The sequence below is a fragment of the Periplaneta americana genome, chromosome 12 (genome assembly GCF_040183065.1).
Source record: "Periplaneta americana isolate PAMFEO1 chromosome 12, P.americana_PAMFEO1_priV1, whole genome shotgun sequence".
In the NCBI taxonomy this organism is placed as follows: Eukaryota; Metazoa; Arthropoda; class Insecta; order Blattodea; family Blattidae; genus Periplaneta; species Periplaneta americana.
Window position 1 is genome coordinate 77,369,154 of NC_091128.1, and position 26,219 is coordinate 77,395,372.

Below are 26,219 nucleotides of genomic sequence, written 5' to 3' on the forward strand. Positions count from 1 at the left end.
ATGTAAAAATAACACTGCATGTGTACTGTGCTCCAACCACGAGAAAGTTTCTGCCGGATGAAACGGAGCGGGGTAATGCTGTGAATGAATGTTGATGTCATAAGATGTCATAAGGTCACACACGTGGGTACTCTTATCTCTATTGGCTAGCTCTCACAGCACAAACCATACCATTGATACAGACATATTGATACTTCCCTAGTTACAAAATTAGATCACAGTTAATCTCCTGGTCTTTTAATCTCTTCATACAGGAAATAACATATGCAGGAGAGCGCATGGTTTTTAAACTGACGTTATAACGGTAATATTATTTATCTACTTTGTTCCAATAGATGACGCAATAGTAAGCACATTCCTTTCACGGTTGATCTCCTGGTTGGAGAACAGTACTGTTCTTATATATTAATTTAATGTACCGAAGTACATATGATATTTCCATGCAGATATTCTGCGTCATCATATGATGAAAGAGTAATGGAACGGAGAAAAATTCTCTCCGGCGCCAGGATTTGAACCCGGGTTTTCAGCTCTACGTGCTGATGCTTTATCCACTAAGCCACACCGGATACCCAGCCCGGCGCCGGACAGAATCGTCTCAGATTAAGTTCCAACTCTTGGGTTCCCTCTAGTGGCCGCCATCTGCACTACGTCATAGATGTCTATGAACGTAGGACTCAAGTCCACACATGTGTTGAGGTGCACTCGTTATGAGTGACTAGATGGCAGGGATCCGACGGAATAAGCGCCGTCTTAAATCCCGGCGCCGCGCCGGAGAGAATTTTTCTCCGTTCCATTACTCTTTCATCATATGATGACGCAGAATATCTGCATGGAAATATCATATGTACTTCGGTACATTGAAATAATATATACGATATGCATAAATCATTTCGTGATTTAAGACGGCGCTTATTCCGTCGGATCCCGGCCAACTAGTCACTCATAACGAGTGCACCTCAGCACATGTGTGGACTTCAGTCCTACGTTCATAGACATCTATGAGGTAGTGCAGTGGGCGGCCAGTAGAGGGAACCCAAGAGTTGGAACTTAATCTGAGACGATTCTGTCCGGCGCCGGGGTGGGTATCCGGTGTGGTTTAGTGGATAAAGCATCTGCACGTAGAGCTGAAAACCCGGGTTCAAATCCCGGCGCCGGAGAGAATTTTTCTCCGTTCCATTACTCTTTAATCAAGTACTGTTCTTGTTGACGCCTGAGACTTACGTTTACCGCTCGACACTTGCGGCACACTGTTCCATTGGAGCATGCGCAGTAGTACTGTTTCACTGGCAGGCTTTGGGACATGGTAGGGAGGCAGTACAGTATGCGTAGGAGGGGTTAGGAGCACTTTCAGATGTGTTCTCAAGCTCGTTCCATCATAAATGTTACAATGAATAGTGTGCAAAATCTTTTAAATGTGTAATTTTCTATAAGACCTTTACACGAAAAGATCAAAATAAAGAAGGTGTGTAGACCTACACATGAATTAAAATATAAGTGACAAAGAACAGTAATAGAGAAGTGACATGAAAATTCAACATTCGGACTTACGAAAAATGCAATATGCGGCTGCAATATAAAAGACGCTGTATTTTGTTTTCCTTGCCTATTGTTCGACGGCGAACATTTATTGACAAAAACAAGTACATTTTATGAATTTTATTTATTTTTCTGTTTGAATTTAGGACTGTACGTAGTAACTAAATAATTTTGATAATCGTTCTGCAGATGTGATTGATTTGAAGCACATGAATGAAAGAATTAAAAAAACACGATTCTTCAGCTGCACACATCAACAATAATGTTAAATTTAAGGATCCAATTTAATTCAGAATACAAATACAAGCCTACCTTTTACATCCATCAAAAGACTAATTAAAAATAAATATAAAATCAAGCAAAACCAAGCACTATGTACCAAAGCCAAAGATAAAAAAATGGAGCATTTTAATAAAAAAACAGAAATTATTCCAGAAATCCCACGTAAATCTGCAGTAGCAAAATTCAGACTGCTTACAGAACACGATTATTTGGCCAAACACTTGAATAAAATAGGAATTTACACAAATCCAAATTGCCCTCTATGCAACAAAGAAGAAGAAATGACTGAAGATCATCTCATAACCTGTGAAGTTCTACCTGATGGATCCACCACAGAGAAATATTGGAGAGCAAGAACGCTAATGGCTTCGTTGCCAAAGCCCGGTATTAGATAACAACAACAACATGCTAAATTAGCAGTGTTGGGTCAAACAAACATACAGACACAATTGGATTCAATTGGATTGTTGAACTTCACAATGTTAAAGTTACCAAGAAGAGATGTGCGTGCGGTTTTGTGGAGCTTTTGAGTTGGCTTTAAGAGGTCACGAAGACGGAAACTCATCTTTAAACGCTAGTATTTTTCTGGCCCCATCAATTTCAATTCTGAATTAGACGCACTCTTAAGGAACATTTGGTAAGAGGAACAGTGCTTAAGAGCACATCAAACACTATACAGAACGAAGTCCTTCAAGCCATTTTGATGTATGCCATGACGATATTTCAAAGAAATAAAGAAAGCTGCTGACTTTTTAGCAGTTAAGGCTGATGAGACGACACACGTATCGAATGCTTGTGAACGTGTGAACTATGTTATAAAACGCAATATAGCGAAAACAATATTATTTACGGTATGCTGCAATAGAAATTGAACACTTTACTTTGCTATTACTGGACCTACATAGGAAACTGATTAACTGCAATTTCTTGACTAACAAAATTATGTAAATCTATACCTACGTAACATATGTTAATAGTTATGTTGTAGTTAGTAACTATAATAATAATAATAATAATAATAATAATAATAATAATAATAATAATAATAATAATAATAATAATAATAATATGATAATCATAATCATAAATATTTGTGCACCACCAGGATTATTTATCACCACACGCCACTGATTGTTTGTATTCTTCTCGGGGAATTCAAACGGAATTTTTCAGGAGAAAACATTATTGAGGAAAGTTTTCTCTGAGGACTGTCTTTATTGAATGAATGAATGAAAAAAAATATATATATATACTCGTAATTTCAGTATTTAATTGTAAGAAGCATAAATAAAAAATACCATCGATTTTATAGAAATGTTTTCAGCTTTCCTGGCAAAAAAAAAAAAAAAGATTAAAAGTTAATTTATCCGATAAAAATAATAATTTTATTAAAATGTAGTTGGCATTTCTTCAAAATCAGTTAAGACGTTCTGCAGCAAACCGGAAGGTCGCGGGTTCGGTTCCCGATGGGAAAATAGATTTTCTCCATCCATATAATTCAGAGGTTCTCAAACTTATTAGCACTGCGGACCACCTTTCCATAGATCAGCATTTTTTCGGACCCCTTCAAAGTCGTCGATGACATTATGGATAAGTTAGATTTTGGAGTTACGATATTAACTGAACTTATCTGAATTTTAAGATAAATATAATACACTCCTGAAACAAAATAGATTGGTTGCATTAATATATTACATCAGAGTTTATATCTATACTAATAATAAATCTGTAGCCAAAATTTTTCTGGTAATTTTCGATTTTCCAAAAATAATTGATGTTAACATGTATAATTAACCATCCTGAAACCGAAAATAGCTTTTTTGAAATTTTTGTTTGTATGTACTGTATGTCTGTCTGTCTATCTGTCTGTCTGGATGTTTGTTACTTTTTCACGCGATAATGGCTGAACGGATTTATATGAAAATTTAAATATAAATTACGTTTGTTGTAACTTAGATTTTAGGCTATATGGCATTCAAAATATTTTATTTAAGAGGGAGGTTATAAGGAGGCTTGAATTAAATAAATCGAAACAGCTCCCTTATTATTAATTTTTGTGAAAAATATTGCATAACAAAAGTTTCTTTAAAAATGATTTCCGATACGTTTCATTCCAAGCAAAATTTTGATGGGACCAAATTGCACCAAAAACCGATGTTTTCTGAACCAAATGATCATATTTTAATTATTTGCATGTAATAACAATTAGGAAACATGTTAAAGGAATTATCATTGCACTAAATGAGTAGTCTATGGACCAAAATGATCGCATTTTAATTATTTAAATACAATTTAAATTAAGTGACATATTAAACGATTTATCCTTCTATCAAACACGAACGTTCCCTGGACAAAATGTCCTATTTTAATTATGTAATTACTTTATATTTATTTCTGAGAAGTGCAGCGGAGCGCACGGGTACAACTGGTTAAAAATATTAAAGTCAACAATACTCTACTTTCAATACATTTCTGTAGACTGTATTATACAGTAAAGTAAATCCATGGCGCTACAGCCCTGAAGGGCCCAGTCCGACCAGCCGGCTGCTGGCCTCACGCCCACATCCGAAGCAGAGGTGGACGATCATTACTAAAAAAAGAAATCAAGTATATTTTTATAAGCTTCCCTACTTCAGCATGATGAAACCGTTCTTTTTTCTTGTGGTGAAATATTTTATATTTAGGATCAATGTGGTTAGGCTATCTTAAAGTCCGCGCTACATTTATTCGGTTTCTTTTAACAGTTTTGATATAGAAAAGAGCAGAAAATGCTTACTCACACAAGTGGGAAACGGTATTTTCAAGGCTCGTTCTGAGAGTTCGTTATGTTTTTCATGAACTTTCAGTCAAAATTCAAGAAGCTGGCATTCGCTTAAACGTTCTTTCAAGCAGTGTCACACTAACTCAACAAGCTCCTCTTCCTTCTTTTCGGTGAGCCTTCAATCTGATAAAGGCATTCACATACTGTTTGAATTAGGAACCGAAAAATAATCTCCGAGTTCATCTTCATCCGTATTATGACGACGTTTGTACCAACGATTCATTATATACAAAACTTATGAAAATATGTTTGTGGTTATTCTGTTTAAACTTACAGTCATACTTCTTCGTCCTTTCTTTATAGACGTTCTATTCAGTAATGGATCCGAATTTTAACGTCTTTGTTAAGTCAAATTCCAGAAAATCAATATCTTCACAAAATCACAACTATAACAGTAACTTAAGGTAATTACATTAACAGTAAATTAATGTCAAAAACACACGTGGTGAATAATGAGCGGGATGATAAATGAAGTGAACGTGTCTGCACTTTGCACTGTTTAATAAGCCATAAAGGCTGTCAACAACAATCAAAGTAATCCATAAGTTGTGCCAACAGTGGCCAATGGGCTTCTGAAATAAATACCTCATAAAAAGTTTAAATCCTTCTGAAGGAAGAACAAAATTTCCCTATCCAGTAAAATTTACGGACTCACAGAACGAGCTCCGGGGACCTCCGGGAATCCGCGGGCCCCAGTTTAACCCTTAAATTGACAAAGTATCCTATAGGATACAACAGGTTAATAGGCTATATGGTATAATTTTAATAGAACAATAGAAAAAAAACTTGGTAGGAAAATTAAAATTTCACAATAGCCTACTATAATATTGTACAACATATAAAATATGGACATTGCGATAGTTGTTTTCTTTACAGTCCGACAAGGTTTAATAAACTAGTGTGAGAAATGAAGTTTTGCCAATTTAAGGGTTAAGAACAGTGACCATGGTGTTTATTCAGCCTCTAACAAAAATGAGTAGAGAAGGAGAAAATAATTTAAATGCCGATATTTTGATATTGCAAAACATTGCAAACATAATTTCGATAATTGATATATGTATATTGCAGAAAATATATCGATATATCAAACGATTTATCGATATATAGCTTTTTCGTAAGCAAATTAATAGATACTAATGCAATTACATTTTCATATATACATTTATTACAGTAAACTTACTTAAATTTTAATATTCCTTATTAGCATTTAAGTTATCATAACAGTCAAAAGAATATGTAAAACTGTAACGACTAACATATTACCAATGCCATATTATGCATTTCCTAATACAAATCTAAATTATCGTGAAAGTAAGGTGAGCTTAAGTGATACAATGATAAAGAGTTAAGTGGACTCTAAATGATTCAGTATTTGATACTGGAACAGGTTTCACTTATTCTAATTTTATATAGAATTAAATAGGACATTATAATTATAGGACATAATAGGACATAGAATTATGGGACGCAAATATATAGCTCTTTCAAGTCTGACGAGTACAGCGTACTATTTTTTCGAGGCCGGGCAGTGCCAGGCCACTTCTATGATTTTCATAATAACGTCAAATTTTGCATTTATAAAGTAATGTTTTATTCGTATTTAAACAATTTCAAAACGATGTCTACTCCGCAGGCTGTGGCAATTCGTCCTGCTTTGGAGAACATTAATACTAAAACAGTGGTAGATAAATCTCCAGTCCATCTCACGTTCGTACAGGTTGCATTTTGAATTTGGCGCTGCATATTAAACAATTTGAATTCGAATTCCAGTCTAGCCAATCAGAGCAAGGTATTGATTGGATTGGATTGGATATTTCAAGGTTACACAATTATTATGCAACTGTCCACCTTCATTAGCGCCATCTCTCAGGGAAATATCGGAGTTGTCTAGTGTGGATTTTGTTGTTGTTGATAATGATAATAATAATTCCTTAAAAATTATAAATTTATGAGAAAAATCGGTATGTTATAAGATATATTGAATCAAAATTTCGATACCGATATATCGGTATATCGAAACGAAACCGATTGTAAAAACCGATATAACGTTCCCATTTCTAGAAATGTTAGCACTAGGGGTATTACTTTGGGGCAAAGGCAGCAAGCACGCAGGACTGACATCCCTACTGCTACTAATGCTGAATGTCTGCAGAGGTGGCAAAAATTGGCAAAAAAATTATATATATATATATATATATATATATATATATATATATATATATATATATATATATTGTGACAGCTACACCGGGGTTCGAACGCGTGTCCGTTGGTCGCTTAGGTGTGGCGGCGAGGGGAGCATCTGGATGCCGAGAGGGTAGAGGGGCGGTGTACTACTGCGACGCGCGAGGGGAGGTTGCGCGCTCATCTGGTGCTGGCAGAGAGGAGAGGGATCTGGATTGTTCGAGAGTGCTATCTCTGGAGTGCTATCTCTGGACACGCGTGGAACTTTCCAGGCTACGTCGCTGTGGTTATAAAAGAAGAAAAGCGAGTGAACTCGGATAGTGTGATTTATGATTAGTTCAGTCAGTAAGCCAGTGAACAGAGCAAGCCAGCCAGTCTTGTGTACCGGAGTTCGACTTGAGTGTACGTCCGCAACTGTGTGAGCATTAGAAGGCCTGAGTTCGAGTGCAGTGGACCGCAGTTGGAGGGACCTGAGTTCGGTGCAGTGGACCGCAGTTGGAGGGACCTGAGTTCGAGTACAGTGGACTGTCTCTGAAGGTCTGTGGTTCGAGATACTGTGAACTCGAGTGACTGAGCTAGAAGAACTGTGAACTGAGAACTGACAGTTCTGTGTTGTAAATAGTGCTTTGTAAATATTAGTTAAGATTAACAGTTCATTGTTGTTCGTAATAGTCCAAGTAAATTGTCATTGTCGTCAGTGGAGTGCACTAACGAATACTGTGTTACTGTGTGGAGAGCAAATCCTATTGTTGAGATAATAAAGTTACATTGTTGTTTAGTTTAAAAATTTACAATATGTATAACTTATATATATATATATATATATATATATATATATATATATATATATATATATAGTTATTATTAACTCACGCAAAAGTACTTTGAATTGCTGTTTATTTATTTAATTTGCCATAACAACAATTTTATAATGAAACTGAATCCCTATTATGTGAAAGGTTTATGCTGTTCGTGGTTGTTATTGTGAACATGGTTGGGATTGTAAGGATGTTTGGGATTTGAAATAAAATTTGGATATTTATTTTCATGTATCTCTCTTAATACTCCCCTTATTTAAATTTAACAAAGAGGAGCCTTCTTGTTAACTACTTCATAATCGCTTCCTTATTTCATGAGGCCTGTGGGGAGACAACAACACAATTTATTGATAGTCGAAACGATTCACACATCACTATGTCAATGAATTGTTTGAAATTGTAAAGAAATATAATTAGAGAGAATTGGATTAATTTGGAAATTAAACTTAGGTTATGTTAAATGAACCATTTCTGTCATTATACTGCCCACATTTATTAATGATCTCCATATATATTTATTAATAATAATGAATTCATTATTAATTCCTGCGGTGCATTCGTTAGTGTCTGAAGGCAGATTCATCCTAATACTGATGTCTTTTTTTTTTTTTGCTTTTCAGCTTCTTTGTCTCCTGCACTATTTATTTTTATTTAAAATAAAGATCTATTAATATTTTATCACATATGAAAGGTTCAGAACCATAATGGGCCAAGCGCCATTTAATAATACCGTAGAAAACAAGGGTTAAAATGAAGTTATTACCATAATTTAATGGAAACATATAGCAAGTATACACATTAAAACTAAATGATATGTCAATCTTCATTAAGGTATGGTATTCACTTAACTTTAACCCTTACTTTCTTCATTTTTAATAAATGGCGCTTGGCCCACTATGGCTCTGAACCTTTCATATCATATTTCAGGTGCATAATTCCTGAATAAATTGACTCGTACTCGTTGATACTTAATATTATAAATAAAATCCGTGTAGTAGCTTGGACTCTCACTTTGAGAGAGGAACAGAGATTAAGGGTGTTTGAGAATAAGGTTCTTAGGAAAATATTTCGGGCTAAGAGGGATGAAGTTACAGGAGAATGAAGAAAGTTACACAACACAGAACTGCAAGCATTGTATTCTTCACCTGACATAATTAGGAACATTGAATCCAGACGTTTGAGATAGGCAGGACATGTAGCACTTATGGGCGAATCCAGAAATACATATAGAGTGTTAGTTGGAAGGCCGGAGGGAAAAAGATCTTTGTGGAGGCCGAGACGTAGATGGGAGGACAATATTAAAATGGATTTGAGGAAGGTGGGATATAATGACGGAGACTGGATTAATCTTCACAGGATAGGGACCGATGGCGGGTTTATGAGAGGGCGGCAATGAACATGCGGGTTCTTTAAAAGCCATAAGTAAGTAGTAGTTTGGAAGAAATCTTTGTCCACAGAAATACAGCACGCCCAAAACCACATTTCCGCTATCATACATGCTTAAAACTAGGGTTGCTACCCGTACAGATTTTGTCTGTACTGTCCAAATTTTAAGACATGACACGACACTAAAAATGTCCGTTTTTTTTTTTTTTTTTTTTTTTTTTTTTTCAGATTCTGTGTTAAAGTCTGAGAAGGCCTTCTTATTGCAGTCACAAATCTGATATGAGTGTGTGCAATATGCTGAGGTTAGCGTGCGAGACAAAAACAAGAAAGAAATATTTATAGCCTATGACAATTACGAATTTTGTTCATATGCAGCGAATAAAATGTTTAGTAAAATTAAACAGAAACGTGAGAGTGATGGTGAAAAAGGCAACACTGCTGACCATGATGGAAAAGAGAAGTCCAGCACCTTGAGGCTTATTGTACTTACAACTCTTGTTCTGTTGTGAATGAGTTTTTCGCCGAATGGCACCGCACTTGTACGAATACATCACGCTGCCCTGTGGACTTATCCCGTACTACATGGTAATGATGACAATAACATTTGAATTAATGACGGAAAAATGAGTTAAAGGTCAAACCCCGAAAGTTACCCAGCAATTCTGCTTCAATTGGTTGAAGGAAAACCCCGGAAAGAACACCAACCAGCTAACTTGTCCCAATAAAGATTCAGAATTGTTTCTCTTTATGTTTCGTATGACAGAATAAAATGGAACTGTTGCGAAAGACATACAAAAGTGTATAATGAGGAAGAATGAGTCATCGTGACATTGCTGTTTTCTGAGCTTGTTATTAACACCATTATCATAGAGTGCGATCTCAAGCTCTTAAATGAAATGGAATGTTCGGTCATGAAAACGAGAAAACGTAGTACGGCTCTGACGCTTGGGGCACTCGTCGACCTTAGAGAGTAGCATTTGTTTTTTTTATACCCAAGTCTACGCGAAAGCAACGATGCGTTCTTCATGTTTAGAATGTAAATTCATCACCACATTACAGCTGAAATGTACGACCTTGCATCACGTAAGCGAGTTTGCCTCGAGATAAATCGATAAGATAAAAGTATGTAGTGAAAAAAGGCCAATTTAAGGATAAGATCAACTGGAAAATCATACTGGTAGAGCTACTACCTCGGGATACACGGACCTTACAGCCATGACGTCCGTAAGTACAGAATAGTAGTAATCATACAATATTTGACAATATTAATAATAATAATAATAATAATAATAATAATAATAATAATAATACTTACAAATGGCTTTTAGATAACCCGGAGATTCATTGCCGCCCTCACATAAGCCCGCCATTTCGTCCCTATCCTGACCAAGATTAATCCAGCTCCTAGCATTATATTCCAACTCTCTCATATACATTTTAATATTTTCTCCCATCTACGTCTCGGTCTTCCCAAAGATCTTTTTCCCACAGGTCTCCAAACTAACACTCTATATGCATTTCTGGATTCACCCAAACTTGCTTCATGCTCCGCACATCTCAAACGTCTGGCTTTAATGTTCCTAATTATGATAGGTGAAGAATACAATGTGTGCAGTTCTGCGTTGTGTAACTTTCTCCATTCTTTCTCTTCTGTAGGGGCGTGAGCATCTATAACAACTATGACATCGCACCAATAATAATAATAATAATAATAATAATAATAATAATAATAATAATAATAATAATAATAAATGAAATCAGAATCAACATCATAGTGAGATTTGTGTTACACGTACTTTCTAGCCACCTCAATTAACAAAGTGCTGCCCCACGCATCGCCGACCGGACATGAAATCTCTGCTATGGGTGGAGTTGTATTTGCTTGGACAAAGCCGAGGTTGCGGCGGTTTTTTTTTAGGTGCTTCCGTTTTCTTTCCTCGTCATTTCATCAAAACACTCCACTATTTCATTTCCATTAACAACTCCGTAGGGCAGAGGTGACCAAAACTCGAGCTGCAGTGATTACATGCGACAGACAGCCTAAGGAGACGGAGGAAAGGTACTTGGCATGAAAACTACAACCAGTGGTGGTTCATGTACTAACATCTTGATCAATCCCGCGGATAAAAATCTCAAGTTTTGCTATATCAGTAATGTCACTGCTGTCATCAAGAGCCAGTGAATAATATACTATTTTTCTTGCTTCTGTTTTTAACCTTCCTCTTGAATATAATTAGGCATTTTCTAAATTCTTCTCTCGATTCTTGGTCGAGAAATTAGTAGTTTTTTTTTTTAAATTAAAACTTCTTATGGACAAATTATTTAAGATATTTTAATCATTATTATTTTGAGAAATTCTATTTTATTAAAAGGCTTTAGAGCACGAGATATTTCAAATCCCATTAGTTAGCTGACTTCCTTACATTTATCTCATCTTTCTCTTCCTGGCTATGATTTAAGACATGTCAATTCCTGGTGTTTAACAGTTCGTTGCCACATACTATTAAATCGGTTTTTCTGCAATATTATTATTAAATGAATAACTAATAAATAGTTACCCTCATCTAAAGATTAAGAAGTTAAAACTGAGATAAAACCTAATGATTTTATCCTTCTAGGGAGATCTAAAAATATCAATATTCATACACGTACAGAAGAATTATAGAAACACATACTTAGTGGTCAGTAATAATAATAATAATAATAATAATAATAATAATAATAATAATAACACATTATTCAGCGTGGCAATTAATGTTTCTATATACTCCTAATTCAACCGTTGAGCAAAGTAAACATATTACATTTTGTCCGACAGAACAACAAAAAAGTTCTCCTCATTCTTTACGAAACCACCTCTTACTGCTTGTAGAGACAGAGTTTGTAGAGCGACATGATACCGCCACTGCTTACCTTCATTACGTGAATGAAACACACAGCAATGTGCAGGAAACTCCTCGTACCCGTCTGAATGTCTGTGATTACATGATGTAATCACGACACCCGCTTTGGTCACCGCTGCGCGTAAGGCATCCGGTTTGTCCGAAGATAGGTAGATGACATTGGTGTTTTTAGACTAGAGCTCATGTATAACGAAAGTTGGATGGTCTCTTTCAGATTGGCTGAAACCAGTTATCACTGTTGTCATGACTACAGTCCTGCATTTGGTTACTTTGAATATAACTCGTATAGATGAGTAGGCGAGACCTGGCATGTGAGCTGTGCAAGAGGGAAAAGAATAAGCTATCGGAAAGAGAGTTTGTTTCATGATGGTTAATACTGTACGAATCTACCGATACGGAAGTTCATCTGAGACTAAAATCTATCTTCCCTCTCCATACCCATTGGTGATGTAGCCACGGCACATGAGAAGGTCACAGGACAGGTCTCACCTCCTCTACTGTATACGTCCATAATACTAGCTCCGCTTAGTACGGAGAGCAAGTTGAGAGTTCGCGCTACAGTGTAGTAGTCTCTTCACACGCTCCGGTACTCTGTGTTTACATCTATTAATTCGTGTACCTGTGTGTGTAAGCCTGTGAACAACAGCAATAGTACTTATGTACAAAATATCACTTGGATTTAATAAATAATCATAAGAACGAAGTATTTATTTAAAGATAGCTTGAAATTTACATGGAATAAAAAGTAAATTTTACCAGGGATAGACAAAACTTATGCATTACTTTTCTACATTTATTGCTTTGCTCACCCTTCGTTGATTCCTGCAGCGATGGTGAACATGATCTATTACTTTCACTGCCACTAAGACAACCCAATTTATCATTTGTTACCGTTCATTGCAGTTTTATTTTGGGTAGTTTTCTTTATTAAAAATGTATCCAATTTCAGTAATTACATCGCAATCATTGATGATTTAATAAGCACACACCCACGACGACGATCACCACAAGAAATGATTACTGAAACAATGTTGAGAAAAGTTAATTTTCGAATACAATGTTAACACCATATTATTATTATTATTATTATTATTATTATTATTATTATTAGAGCCCGGATTTCCATGCACTATCAAATCTTATAACATGGATGCATTCATGCACTGTCATATGACAGAACATGCATAATGAAGCGGAAAACGATAAAAAAAAATATGCACTGTCAAAACTGAACTCTGCATTATGCTACACTTTTATTTTATTTTGCAATAACGACTACAACTATAATTTCTCAACATTTTCTTCATTTAAGCTCATGTGTTTTTCTGAAGCACGTTCTTGAACACAGAAAATAATCTTTCTACGGAACAAGAAGTAACAGGTGCATATTTAAGCGAAACAATTTGGGACAAAGTGAGATAAAATTGTATGTCTTTTGCATTTCCGCAAGAACAGGACCCCGTCAGGAATCGAATCTGCAACCTTGCGACTTTGCAGCGTTATGCCTTAACCGGGACACTATCGCGTGCCCCAAAATATACGTATTTATTACAACAATCACCGTTCGTCTTCAGAAATTCCTTTCCCATAATCCATTTCGATACAAGATCTCTTCTTACAGTTCTAACAGGAGTCATAGCAAAACTTCACAATTCGACAAAAACATATATTAAATTGCAGTTTACAAAAATGCTGCTTCTGCCTTCCTTACTTTCAGTATTTCGACGTCTGGCTTGTAACGAGCAAGAGTTGGGAATTGGAAATTCCATTCTAACAAAGAGAGAGTTTCGTGGAAAGTCTAAAAACTAGTTGTCAGGTAGGATGCCAGGAAACCATACTACAGGTAGATTTCTTTTATTTTTTTTTCCTAAATAGACAAATACGATGGAAATACCAGATTCTACGAAGCAACATTCATAAAAGGCACTATTATGCAAGTTATCATAATATATCCACTAAAGCCAGAAAATATGCAATATAAAAGTCTAATTATGTGCTGTTTAATCTAAAATCTTCAAAATATACATTATGCATGAATTTACTCCTAAAAAAAGACCAAAACATGCAAACATGCACGGAAAAAGTACAGTTATTTGGAATCGATAAATCATAAAACGAATACCGGTATTTGCAAAGTTTGAGAAGTGTAACAAGCTTAGGCCTATATAAAAACATGCATTTGCATTAAAATCCAGGCTGTAATTATTATTATTATTATTATTATTATTATTATTATTACTACTACTACTACTATTATTATTATTATTATTATTATTATTATTATTATTATTATTATTTCACTTTAGTGATATACTTATGACCGTTACTGTTCGATCGCAATAGCTGATAGATATGAAATGAAGTGACAAAATGTAGATCACAGACAAAGAAGTAGTGTGGAGTCACCGTTGCATCATGTGTGGGGGATTCACCGATATCAAATGCAGGAGGAAAAAAAGAGGGGGCAATGTGAGTTGCGTCACCAACATGTTCATAGCGCAAGCTGACCCCAGCTATGGTTTTGAAATAACTATTTTTAGCTTACGTCATAGATGATCTATGAAACAAATTAATTGTTTTTGTTTAATAGGCCTATGAAGAATCTTCGAATTATTTGGAGAGGCAAGACTCCTATATTAATTTTATGGGAGGTGATGCTCTTGGCTGTACAAGTTGAGGGAACAGGAAGTGCCTTGCCTCCCAGAGATAACGTCTATGGTCAATATGAAATATTTAACATTTGATAGTTTCTCTCACAGTGAATTAGCAGAACACATTCACAGGAGAAATAATGTGTTACAGATAAGGAGATTGATGTACGTTGGAGCAGCTCTTCTGGTTCTGCAGTCATCCATGAGCGAAGCTGCGAAGATACTCAGCATATTTCCGTTCCAAGCCAAAAGTCACACTATCGTAAATACGGCCCTCATGGAGGAACTGGTCAGCAGGGGCCATGAAGTAACAGTGCTCAGCTTAAATCCACGGAAAACGCCTCTGCCAAATTACACAGATATGGTTTTGAAAACATCAACCAACGACTTCCTTCCGTTTAAAGGTTAGTTATGTGCTTTCATTTGAACGTTCCTCGAGAAGTTGAATCTTAGAGTCACGAAGTTGGTACATGCTTATTGATTATATGCTTGGCAACAATATTAATATCTTTTAATATACTGCAAATGATGTTACTATTTAATTTTTTGACTTGTAACGTAGGCACTCGACCTATGTTATTAGAAAAACGAAAATATTTGGTGGAACGTAAATTACGCTTCAGTCTCGATAGAAATGAAAAAAAAAAAACACTGCACATACAATAACAGATGTACTGCACTGAATCACAACTCAATACTTACTTACAAGTGGCTTTTAAGGAAACCGGAGGTTCATTGCTGTCTTCACATAAGCCCGCCATCGGTCCCTTTCCTGAGCAAGATTAATCCAGTCTCTTCCATCATATCCCACCTCTCTAAATCAATTTTAATATTATCCTCCCATCTACGTTTCGGCTTACCCAAAAGGTCTTTTCCCTCCGGTCTCCCAACTAACACTCTATATGCATTTCTGGATTCACCCATACGTGCTACATGCCCTGCACACCTCAAACGTCTGGATTTAATGTTTCTCATTATGTCAGTTGAAGAATACAATGCGTGTAGTTCTGCGTTGTGTAACTTTCTCCATTCTCTTGTAACTTCATCCCTCTTAGCACAAAAATTTCCCTAAGCACCTTATTCTCAAACGCCCTTAACCTCTATTCCTCTCTCAAAGTGAGAGTCCAAGTTTCACAACCATAGAAAACAACCGGTAATGGGCCTATAACTGTTTTATAAATTTCTCAATTCAGTACTGCGCAAAATAAAATAGAACCGTCTTATCAGCGACTACGCTTGGTCTTGAATGGCAGCGCTCGCAGCTACTTATTGCCGGCTCTGGTCCCGTACGCGAACGTGTAAAGATAAAATGTATGCATTATATATCAGTTCCCTGTACTGAGGTTCTATGCATATTTCAACGAGTACGTTTCTTAATGTCTTCTTTCAGTGGTTCACTCACGCGTGACAAATATTTTATTGCTAGCAACGCTAATCCTATTAATAGGGAGAAAGGTCCCGTTCTCTCCTATATGGAGATCGCTTTCATCGATATTAAATTTATTGCTCATTTTAAAAATTAATTGTGCGTATGTAAATAACATAAAGAAAGTAGTCTTACGTTTCTTGAAATGTAAGCACCATTGTGAGTTTTATATTTATTTTATATATTTTTTTAGTTGGTTACTTAACGACGCTGTATCAAGTACTAGGTTATTTAGCGTCGATGAGATTGATGATAGCGAGATACTATTTGGCGAGATAAGGCCGAAGATTCGTCATAGATTACCTGGCATTCACCTTACGGTTGGGGTAAACCTGGGAAAAAATCCAACCAGGTAATCAGCCCAAGCGGGAATCGAACCCGGGCCGAGCGCAACTTCAGACCGGCAGGCAAGCGCCTTAACCAACTGAGCCACGCCTGTGGCTTTTTTTTCAAACATCCATTAGTCTCAATATATAATGACCAAAACCGAGGGATAACTATATGCACACGAACGGCATGTCCAAAACCCGAGCTCGAAATGGACCGAAGCAGACCGGAACGCCTTTCCTGTTCGTTAACTTCATGACGCTTTTCGTCGTTTCATCTCGTAAGAAATGGGTATGATCCGTTCTCGTTCGTTTTAATTGGATATTTCAATACATTTTTCTATTAAATGTCAATAAAAAGTACTGACACCGTACGTACTGCTCTATTATACAGGGCTCCTACAAAAGACTTTTCCGGTTTCGAACATTTCGAACACATGTAATTTACGTTCTATGAATCGTAGGTGCATGAAAACAGCACCAATGGAAATAGAAACTCAAAAAGTTTAGTTGTGGCAACATTGTTTCCCTAGTTGGTAACACTGCCTCATAATAGCGCATATAAACAAATTTTTCACTGTTCAGGCGAAATGGCTGCTATAGAGGAGAGAAAAGCTTGATTTCCATGTGAACTAGTCGGTTATTAATGTGCAACGGCATTACCGAACAAAGTTTGGTGCAGATCCACTCACTGGGCCTACAATAAAAAAATGGTAAGATTCTTCGCAAGCGGTTGCAGTTTCTTCCGTACCGCCTACAGTTGCTGCAATCTCTAAAACCAGAGGACAAAGTGCTACGAAGAAATTTCTGCATAAGTATGCAGACTTTAATTGAAAACGATGATGAATTTATTCGTTCCGTGGCGTTTTCTGACGAAGCCACTTTTCATCTTTCTGGTAAGGTGAACAGACATAACATCAAAATCTGGAGGTTGGAAAATCCGCGTACCTACGTGGAACTTGACTGTAGGCTTGATGTGTACCGTGTTACTAAGGGAGGACACAGTGAGGTAAGGAACTAAACTTTTAGAGTTTCTCGTTCCATTGGTACTATTTCCATGCACATGCGTTCGAAATCGGAAAATGTTTTATAGGATCCCTGTATTATAACATTCGTATAAGCTCTCTCTAATTTATAATATTCTTGCGCAATGCCTATGTTTGGTTCTGCATTGAGGAGAAACGACATGAGAGGAGAAATTTGCACTCGCTTTCTCTCTTACATCGAGTTATGTACACTTCAACCTCCTCTTATTTATTCGCTAGTTTCCATACTCTCGCTCGCTATCATAATATCAATATCAATACTCGATCACAACAAAACACGCTAGAAATGCCACTCCACACATCATCTCTCTATTCCTCATCCTTCATTGTTGCTACTTCTCGTCACTGGAACACTCTACCGCCTGAAGTCAAGGGCTGCCGAAGCTTGAAATCTGTTACTGTGAATCTAAGTTAGAAAATTATCTTACGACTGGTTGCCAAAAAAACTTACTGTTATGACAAGTGTCGTATGTTTCCACGTGTTCTTTACATTTAGATATTCTAGTGATATTTACTTTATTAGCTTCTTTTTTATCTTTTGTTACATCATTTTTCCTTATATTGCCTAACATGTGAGTACAGTGTTACTTATCATAATTTTATATTTTTTGTATGTGTACCTATAAATAATGTTTATCACATGCTCTATACTTCACTATATGTTTATTATTATTATTATTATTATTATTATTATTATTATTATTAGTCTCATATTTCTATACATAGAAAATGTCTCACTCATTTTAACTCAGTATTTACATTTTATTATGCTTTCTTCTTTCTTTCTGCATGTTATATAAGCTATGTGTCTCATTTCTATTGACTGATTGTTTCCATTGTATTATGCTTATATCTTTAAATTTTTTTGTGTACGTGCTACATTTGGTGTGTAATGTTCTTTGTAGCCTAGTTTTACTCCTGGTTGAGTGTTAGAGAAGGACTTGTGACCTTAACTCTACCAGGTTAAATAAAACCATTATTATTATTATTATTATTATTATTATTATTATTATTATTATTACTACTACTATCATCAATGAGATTCTGAACAATGGCGCGGTTAATGAAATTAAGAGGACAGAAACTGCAACACTTTATCACTTCATATGGAGATAATGATCAGATGTCCTTGGCAAAAAAAAAAAGATCCAATGACTGTTGTGCAGTAGTGGCATAAAAACCGGACCGACCCTTGTAGCTGATTCAAAAGAATCCTGTGCTGTGCATTGTTTCAAACTGTGCTAATTTCAATAAGGATAGTGAAGCCAGAGGTATGTACTGCTATTTAATGTAAAAATACGCAGTTATCTTTGCCGAATAGAGGTAGAAATGAGATATTGATGCCAGATGAAAATAAAACTCTCAAAGTTTTTTCGTCTTTAAGTTTGAGGCACTGAAAGAAACAAAAGACGGTAAGAATTGAACAACTGCAATAAATTTCATTGTTACAATTAATTATACAAGATGGATGTGTTCTGTGACTAGCAAAATTTGAATCTGACCCTGAAATCAGCTACAACAAGGATCGGTCCGGTTTTTTTTGTCACTACTGCACATGTGTTTGCACTACACGTTCACTTTTGAGCTATTCCTCTACTGTTTAGTAACACATCTGTGTACATTGTGTTTGTTGACTGTGGAATGTAGCTTCATCTGAGAAACACACACACTGCAGTTAACCATTGTCATCATCAATGAGAAACAAACAGCAGGAAATAAACTACGTTAATTCATCTGCATTTTGATACAGACTATGTTCTACTAACATCCCCGGATTTTGTGTGAATGAATGTTGTAATAAAATTATTAGAGAAGACTTTGTGGAAACAGTGCAAAACTCCTTATGGTCCGTAGCATTACACATCCAACCATGACGCATGTCGCGATCAAGGTTCCTAATCTATAATAAACTTATCTCACGAGCTGTTTACACTTAGCCTACTCACTTACAAAGATTATCACACTGCTGTTTATAAATTGTTACATGTTACACAATAAAAGTATACATTAAGACATTTACAGTTATGAAAGTGATGCGAAATTTCTGGGTAATTGCTAAAGATGTACAAGGCCAGGTTTATAGCTAACTACCTGCAAAGTAGTGAGCTCACTAGGATTTCGATGTAAGAGTAATGGAACGGAGAAAAATTCCCTCCGGCGCCGGGATTTGAACCCGGGTTTTCAGCTCTACGTGCTGATGCTTTATCCACTAAGCCACACCGGATACCACCCCGGCGTCGGACAGAATCGTCTCAACTCTTGGGTTCCCTCTAGTGGCCACCCTCTGCACTACGTCATAGATGTCTATGAACGTAGGACCGAAGTCCACACATGTGCTGAGGTACACTCGTTATGAGTGACTAGTTGGCCGTATAAGCGCCGTCTTAAATCACGGAGTGATTTACGCATATCATATATATTATTTTAATGTACCGAAGTACATATGATATTTCCATGCAGATATTTCCGGGTTTTCAGCTCTACGTGCTGATGCTTTATCCACTAAGCCACTAGGATTGCCTGCGGTCCTTACGGTCTCTTAACTCATAGTTCAAGCTCGAGGCAATGAACTGGGCTGAGCCCGAGACGGGCAACCCGCGCAGCCCACAAAGCCTGCCTGCGGTTCTCAACGATTCTTTTATAGTTCGAACTCGGCGCACTGAACTCCGAACCCATCTAAAGACGACATAGCCTTTGTTTTTCTGTCCCTCTTTCATCAGTAGATCAATTATTACGTGAAAGGATTTGCTTGTATAACATTTACCATTCTTTCTTCAAATAATGCATGAAAACCCAAACAATTTCTGGTAATTTATGAATAATAAATTTCTATTAATATTCTTATCCAGTTACTCTGTTTCGCAATCAGTATGACGATGAAGACTAAGACATCCTTTACGAACGACGTCAATGAAAAAGATAGGAACCACAAAAAATACTATATTTTGGAGAATATAAAAACGCAATTTCAATTTGAATGATAATGCATTGTTCTAATAGGACAAATGATTCTTTTCCTTTCCAGGAAACCAAACCATGTTTCAAACAGCGAATATTGGATTATTTGAAATGATGAATATGATGTTGAATGTCAGCCTGGTGGTTTGTGACTTGCAGCTTCAAGAGGAAGTGGTCCAGAAACTCATACACTCCACGAACATTCATTTCGATGCTGTCATCGTAGAAGCCTTCTTCAACGAGTGCTATCTTGGTTTTGTTCACAAATTCAAAGCTCCCTTAATTCAAATTTGTACATATGGAGGTTCGAATTTCATGGGTGATTGGGTTGGTAATCCAACACCTTACGCCATCGTACCAGATCCTTTTCTTAATTTGAGAGACAAGATGAACTTTTGGGAAAGAACTGCGAACGCGGTTTTCAGCACTATTTGGAAACTCATGAGAAATTACTACTATCTCCCAGGACAGGACGCAATAATGAAGAAACACTTCAATCACTTGGCTGATTTACCTTCATTGTTGGAACTGGAGCATAAAACATCTCTCCTACTGGTCAATCATCATTTTAGTATTAGCTACCCCCGACCACTGATGCCCAACTTTGTGCAAGTTGGAGGAATGCACGTGAAGCCTCCAAAACCACTATCAAAAGTAAGTTGAGGATTAAGTGCCGGAAATTGACACACTTTAACAATAACTTATACGTACGTTATGTTTTATTGGAAATTTTATGTAACAACGCAGGATTTGGGAAGATATCTAGATGAAGCGAAGGATGGCGTTATTTACTTCAGCATGGGATCCAATTTAAAGAGTTCGGACATGACAGAATCTCAAAGGAATGCTTTTCTGGAGGCGTTCTCTAAGCTGAAGCAGCGAGTTCTATGGAAATGGGAGACGGATTCGATGCCAGGACAACCCGATAATGTGAAGCTGGAGAAATGGCTGCCTCAACCTGATATTCTTGGTAATTTACATTTAATTATTATGATATCTGCATTGCGTTAATCATTTTGCACATTAATGAAGTTATAAAAATTGTGTATTTCTGAAACTTTACTTGTACAGTGATTCAATTTTTCTTTTATTTACTTGCTTGCATGGTATTCCCTTATAGGTAAAAAGAAACAATTTGCAACATACATTCTTTTCATATAAGCCTGCCTAGTGCTAGATGTAATGCAGACTTGAAATATTTGGGAAAGAATAATATTGAAACGTTTTGATAATTTTCTTTAAGTCCTAAGCATAAGAATAGAGCATTAGCACCACCACCGCCACCATCACAACACCGCTATCACCACCTATTTTCTACTTTTCCTTAATCCCTAAGAAGTGAATAAGTTCCATTTCACTCACTATTGAGAATGTGTGTTTAAGAGTGGACTGTATGTCTGGTGGCTGTATTATAATAATTTTATAGCTTTACAACTGACACTCCCAATACGATATGCACTTATGAATACAATACAATATCAGTGGCATTCCTTTGTACTGAAATTAGTTCTGTCCTCAGCAGGCATAAAAACCAATAAAAAGTACCGAATGCAGTCATGACCATTGTAAAGTGATTTACAGTTCTTCATAATAATTCTTTCACAGACAGATTTAATACGATGATGGGGATAATGGCAATAATGATGATAAATACGAGGATGATGATGACAAATATAAAGATATCAAAGAGGAATAATAAATAAACAGCAGTGGCTTACTAGAAAAGTGAGTCGGAGAGTTTATGGATGTAGAACAACTATGTTCATCAGCGAGGACGGTTCTGGGAGAAAAATTGTCAAAAGAAATGTTTCGAATTCGTTTAGTTTATTGAATTAAAGAATGAATTAATTAGTGAGAGTCAGTCAGCCAATAAATGAGTGAATGAGGGGCGCCGTTAACAGGGGGATGGGAGGGCGTGGCCCCTTCAATATACCACTTTAATCTTAGACAAAAAAAGAGTCGGCTGCCATACGCAAAGTCCCCTTCCGAAGACTTCGGTTGATTTCGTGAGAGCTTATGCATGCACGTGAACGAATTTCTAATGCAAGACTCCTCTCTATTTTCCTCTGGTTTGTTTCTTCTGCCTCTTCACAGATTAATTATTGTAAATAATCCATAACAATGAAAATATTCAAGGGGTAAATTAGATGGAAAATAAATATCCTTTACCTCGTCGTGTGAACCCGGCGCTGTCCGAAGGTGGACTTAGACAAATTCAAGCTAAAGGAGATCGGTCGTCTTTTGTGTCTAAGACTGTAAATAATTTCCGATCATTGTGAAGGTAACAACCCATAAGTATACTCCGGTCTTAGCAAAATGTGAATTTACTGATTATTTTCATCTCGTCGCATATACTCCATCCAGAATATGTCCCAGGAGATTTATTTAGGTAGGCCTACTGTTCTTCTTCATTATTTTTTAAACTCTTTTGAAAATCCAAGTTTTGAAAACGTATGGAAGAGTGGTGTGGCGATGGATCATTAAATTTCACTTGAGTTTCTTTTGTTATTTCTTATCGGCAGCATGTTTCATGATCTCACACTTACACTTGGAATTTATATAGGCCTACCTGGTTCTGAAAGTTTTCACAGTAATTGTAAACTAGCAGTACGGTATATCATACTCCTAGTGATTGAAAATGCTCATTTATCAATGATGTGTTACCGAATTACTATACTTGTTTATTTCCTTGCAGCACACAAGAACGTTCTAGTTTTCATGACACATGGAGGACTACTAAGCACACAAGAAGCCATAAACAGAGGCGTTCCAGTGTTGGGGATCCCTGTATTTGGAGATCAAAAACTCAACATGGCTTGGGCTGAATCTGCAGGCGTAGGAGTTACGTTACAATTTGACAACATTTCATCGGAATCAATCAGCTCAAGATTAAATGAAATTCTCGGAAATCCTAGGTACATTTAAACTGAATCAAACACAAACAAATTATAATTAAATTAAAGCCTGCAAAATAATGAGTTCTTACTAAATATTCCAGGTATCGAGAGAACGCTCAAAGTCTGTCTCGAATCTACCGGGACCAGCCACTCACCCCGTTGGACCAGGCTGCATTCTGGACGGAGTACGTGATCCGACACAAGGGGGCGCCCCACATGCGCTCCGCTGCACTAGACCTCGCCTGGTACCAGTACTTCCTGCTAGACGTGATCGCTTTTCTAGTTCTAGCCGTGGGCTCTGTTTTGCTCATCGTATTTGTGGTGCTCAGAGCTGTGTTTAAGAAGCTGTGCAGTGGCAGTAAAAAAGACAAAATGTCACACAAGAAAAAGGACTGAATAAATCAGTGGCGTATACTGGTTAAAGGGTTTGGGCTACCGCTGACCCTATTATTACACAAAATGTATCTAACAATTACTTTAATTTTAATTACTATGGTAAAACTAATAATACAAAATTATTACATTATGTTATATTATAAACTTTTTCTTTTGTAATTTCCTTGAGCTACCGCCGGTAGCCCCGTTAGCCCGCAAAATACGCCCCTGGAATAAATGGAGAATATGAAGAAAGACTTAGACGGGCTTCAGCTAACTGAAAAATTGCTCCAGTCCTCTTCTAAGTTAGCAAAAAACAATCGTGGTCATAATTTAGTCAAAATACGTCCAAGGTTTTAAACGTATATTCTGAATAGTAGACTATGCATAAATCTTTCGGTAAATTTTGACAAAGATATAGTCTACTGTCAATAATTGCTAAGTGAACAACCGCTTCCCGCTTTCAATTTCATATAATAATAATAATAATAATAATAATAATAATAATAATAATAATAATAATAATAATAATAATAATACTGCTCTTGATGTATACTGACAAATTTAACATTTGAACACAATATGTCGGATATTACATAGCTGTATACACAATTAAAGGTAGGGTAAAGGTTGGTAATATTGTGATACGAATAATATTATGATAGTACTGTCTGAGAATTTTTTTACAATTTTACTGACCGAGAGAAGGACAGGTTTTCTGCAGAAACTTGTCCACGAACATTCCCTTAATATGTTGACGCAAAAAGCCGATCTTCCTCTCGCTCAGTAAAATTGTAAAAAATTCTCAAAAAGAAATATCATAATATTATTAGTATCACAATATTACCAACCTTTGCCCTATATCTGACAGGCGTAAAACAGTGCTGATCAACTCAGCTGCTCTCACTGAGCACTGTGTGCACTCGCGAGCAAAAAAGTGCAACGCTGGTATCGCAAGCACTGAAACGATCTGCTCTCGCATATTGTCCTTGTCCAGCGAAGAGTGAGTATCTTGCACAAAGATCACGAGTTGTTTACCACTGGCATAAATTCAAAAAACATCAAATTTATAGTCTGCATTCACAACCAAAATATAAACATATACTAATTTTAAAATGTAAGCTATACAACTTTGGAAGATAACTAATGTGTAAATCTTGACAATCTTTTTAATGTGTGAACGTCTGTTTTAACACATTCACGATTGTGCAGAAGACTGTGCTGTAAAATACGTGCACCATCGTGAGAAACTCCTTCGATAACACAATTAATAGGTCATAGTCAGTTGTCAGACTTGGTAAATAGGGTTCAGTGAAGTTTTTATTTTAGCCTGTTAAACCGAAAAGTCAGAATTCATTAACATCATGAGAACCAGATAAGAATGATGCATGTTCATGATTATGTTCGTAATAACAATGTGTATTTCACTGCGTCAGATTTCATAAAACGAACATAACATACTTGCAATAATTAGGAGATAAAATAAATAAAACGCCAAATCCAATTTTGGTTTACATTTTTTAACCCTCTGTGCATTATTTTACCTGCAATCATTTACCGTTCCTAATATGAAGTGGTACGTGGTAACGGGAGATTTTAATAACCGTGCAATGCTACTTTAAAAATACATCGAACCTTCATAAGACTATGGTTGTTGAAATGTATAGCCCAGGGCTGGCAAGGAGTTATTTCTCGCTTTGGCAAAACATATCTGCAGCGTGCCCGTAAGGGAACAGCTGGTTATTTAGTTGAGGTAATTGTGTGCTGACGTGCACCATAAAAAAAATTTAGGACTGTACTTGTGCAGAACATTAGAGCCGCGGTGGTGAAAGAATGTCATCCTTATTTATTATCAGTTGTCTCACTGTTTGTGTGATTGTAAATAAATTATAGCTATAAAATGAACAGTAACTAGAGAAACAAACTAAATGAATAGTAACTAAACGTGTTCATTCTAGTAAATTATAATATTCTTTACTATTCTTTAATAATAATAATAATAATAATAATAATAATAATAATAATAATAATAATAATAATATTCTTATTATTATTATTATTATTATTATTATTATTATTATTATTATTATTATTATTATTATTATTATAGTAAAGAAATCGTAGCTTCTACGTTAAATTTCTGTACAAAACAATATTATCACAGTTTGCAAATATGTTGTTGTTGTTTTCTAATGTCAAGCGTTTGACAAAGTCATTTGACCTCTTGCATTCCAATATTTTTCAAAGATATTGTCATGGTCAGTCACGCACAGATTTTGAGGTGTTCCGAATCCATTTCTTGGTTTGAGTTGCACAACGAGCAGTGGTTTAATGGCAAGTTGTACCCGATTTAAATGAACACCATATTTTAACGTTTTGGTGGCTACTTCATCCACACACAACCCCCAGAATAAGTTGCAAATATAAAACTTTATAAACACCATAAGCGTGATTTGCAAACAAAAATCAAATGTTACACATACAGTGAAAATAATTAACGTAACAGGAACAAATACATAAATTTCATACACGTCAACATTTCTTAAAATCAGAATACAATTCTTTTTAGTATATCTTATTGGAGAAAAAAAAAACATTTGCAAAGGT

The 26,219-nt window shown here is 36.0% G+C and overlaps 1 protein-coding gene across 1 annotated transcript; it reads left to right on the plus strand.

Moving 5' to 3' along the window:
- The first annotated feature begins 9,770 nt into the window (after nucleotides 1-9,770).
- On the plus strand, nucleotides 9,771-25,136 carry LOC138710582 (UDP-glycosyltransferase UGT5-like). Its single transcript, XM_069841575.1, has 6 exons — nucleotides 9,771-10,254; nucleotides 14,736-14,988; nucleotides 20,408-20,994; nucleotides 21,088-21,310; nucleotides 23,036-23,255; nucleotides 23,339-25,136. Exons 1-6 carry the CDS (start codon nucleotides 10,246-10,248, stop codon nucleotides 23,631-23,633), a joined length of 1,587 nt encoding a protein of 528 aa, XP_069697676.1. The 5' UTR covers nucleotides 9,771-10,245; the 3' UTR covers nucleotides 23,634-25,136.
- The last annotated feature ends 1,083 nt before the right edge of the window (nucleotides 25,137-26,219 follow it).

What these genes read in the sequence shown, in the direction of transcription:
- LOC138710582 (XM_069841575.1), top strand. An exon ending in CGACTTCCTTCCGTTTAAAG is followed by an intron (nt 14,989 to 20,407) that starts GTTAGTTATGTG and finishes TTTCCTTTCCAG; the next exon opens with GAAACCAAACCATGTTTCAA. An exon ending in GAAATTCTCGGAAATCCTAG is followed by an intron (nt 23,256 to 23,338) that starts GTACATTTAAAC and finishes TAAATATTCCAG; the next exon opens with GTATCGAGAGAACGCTCAAA.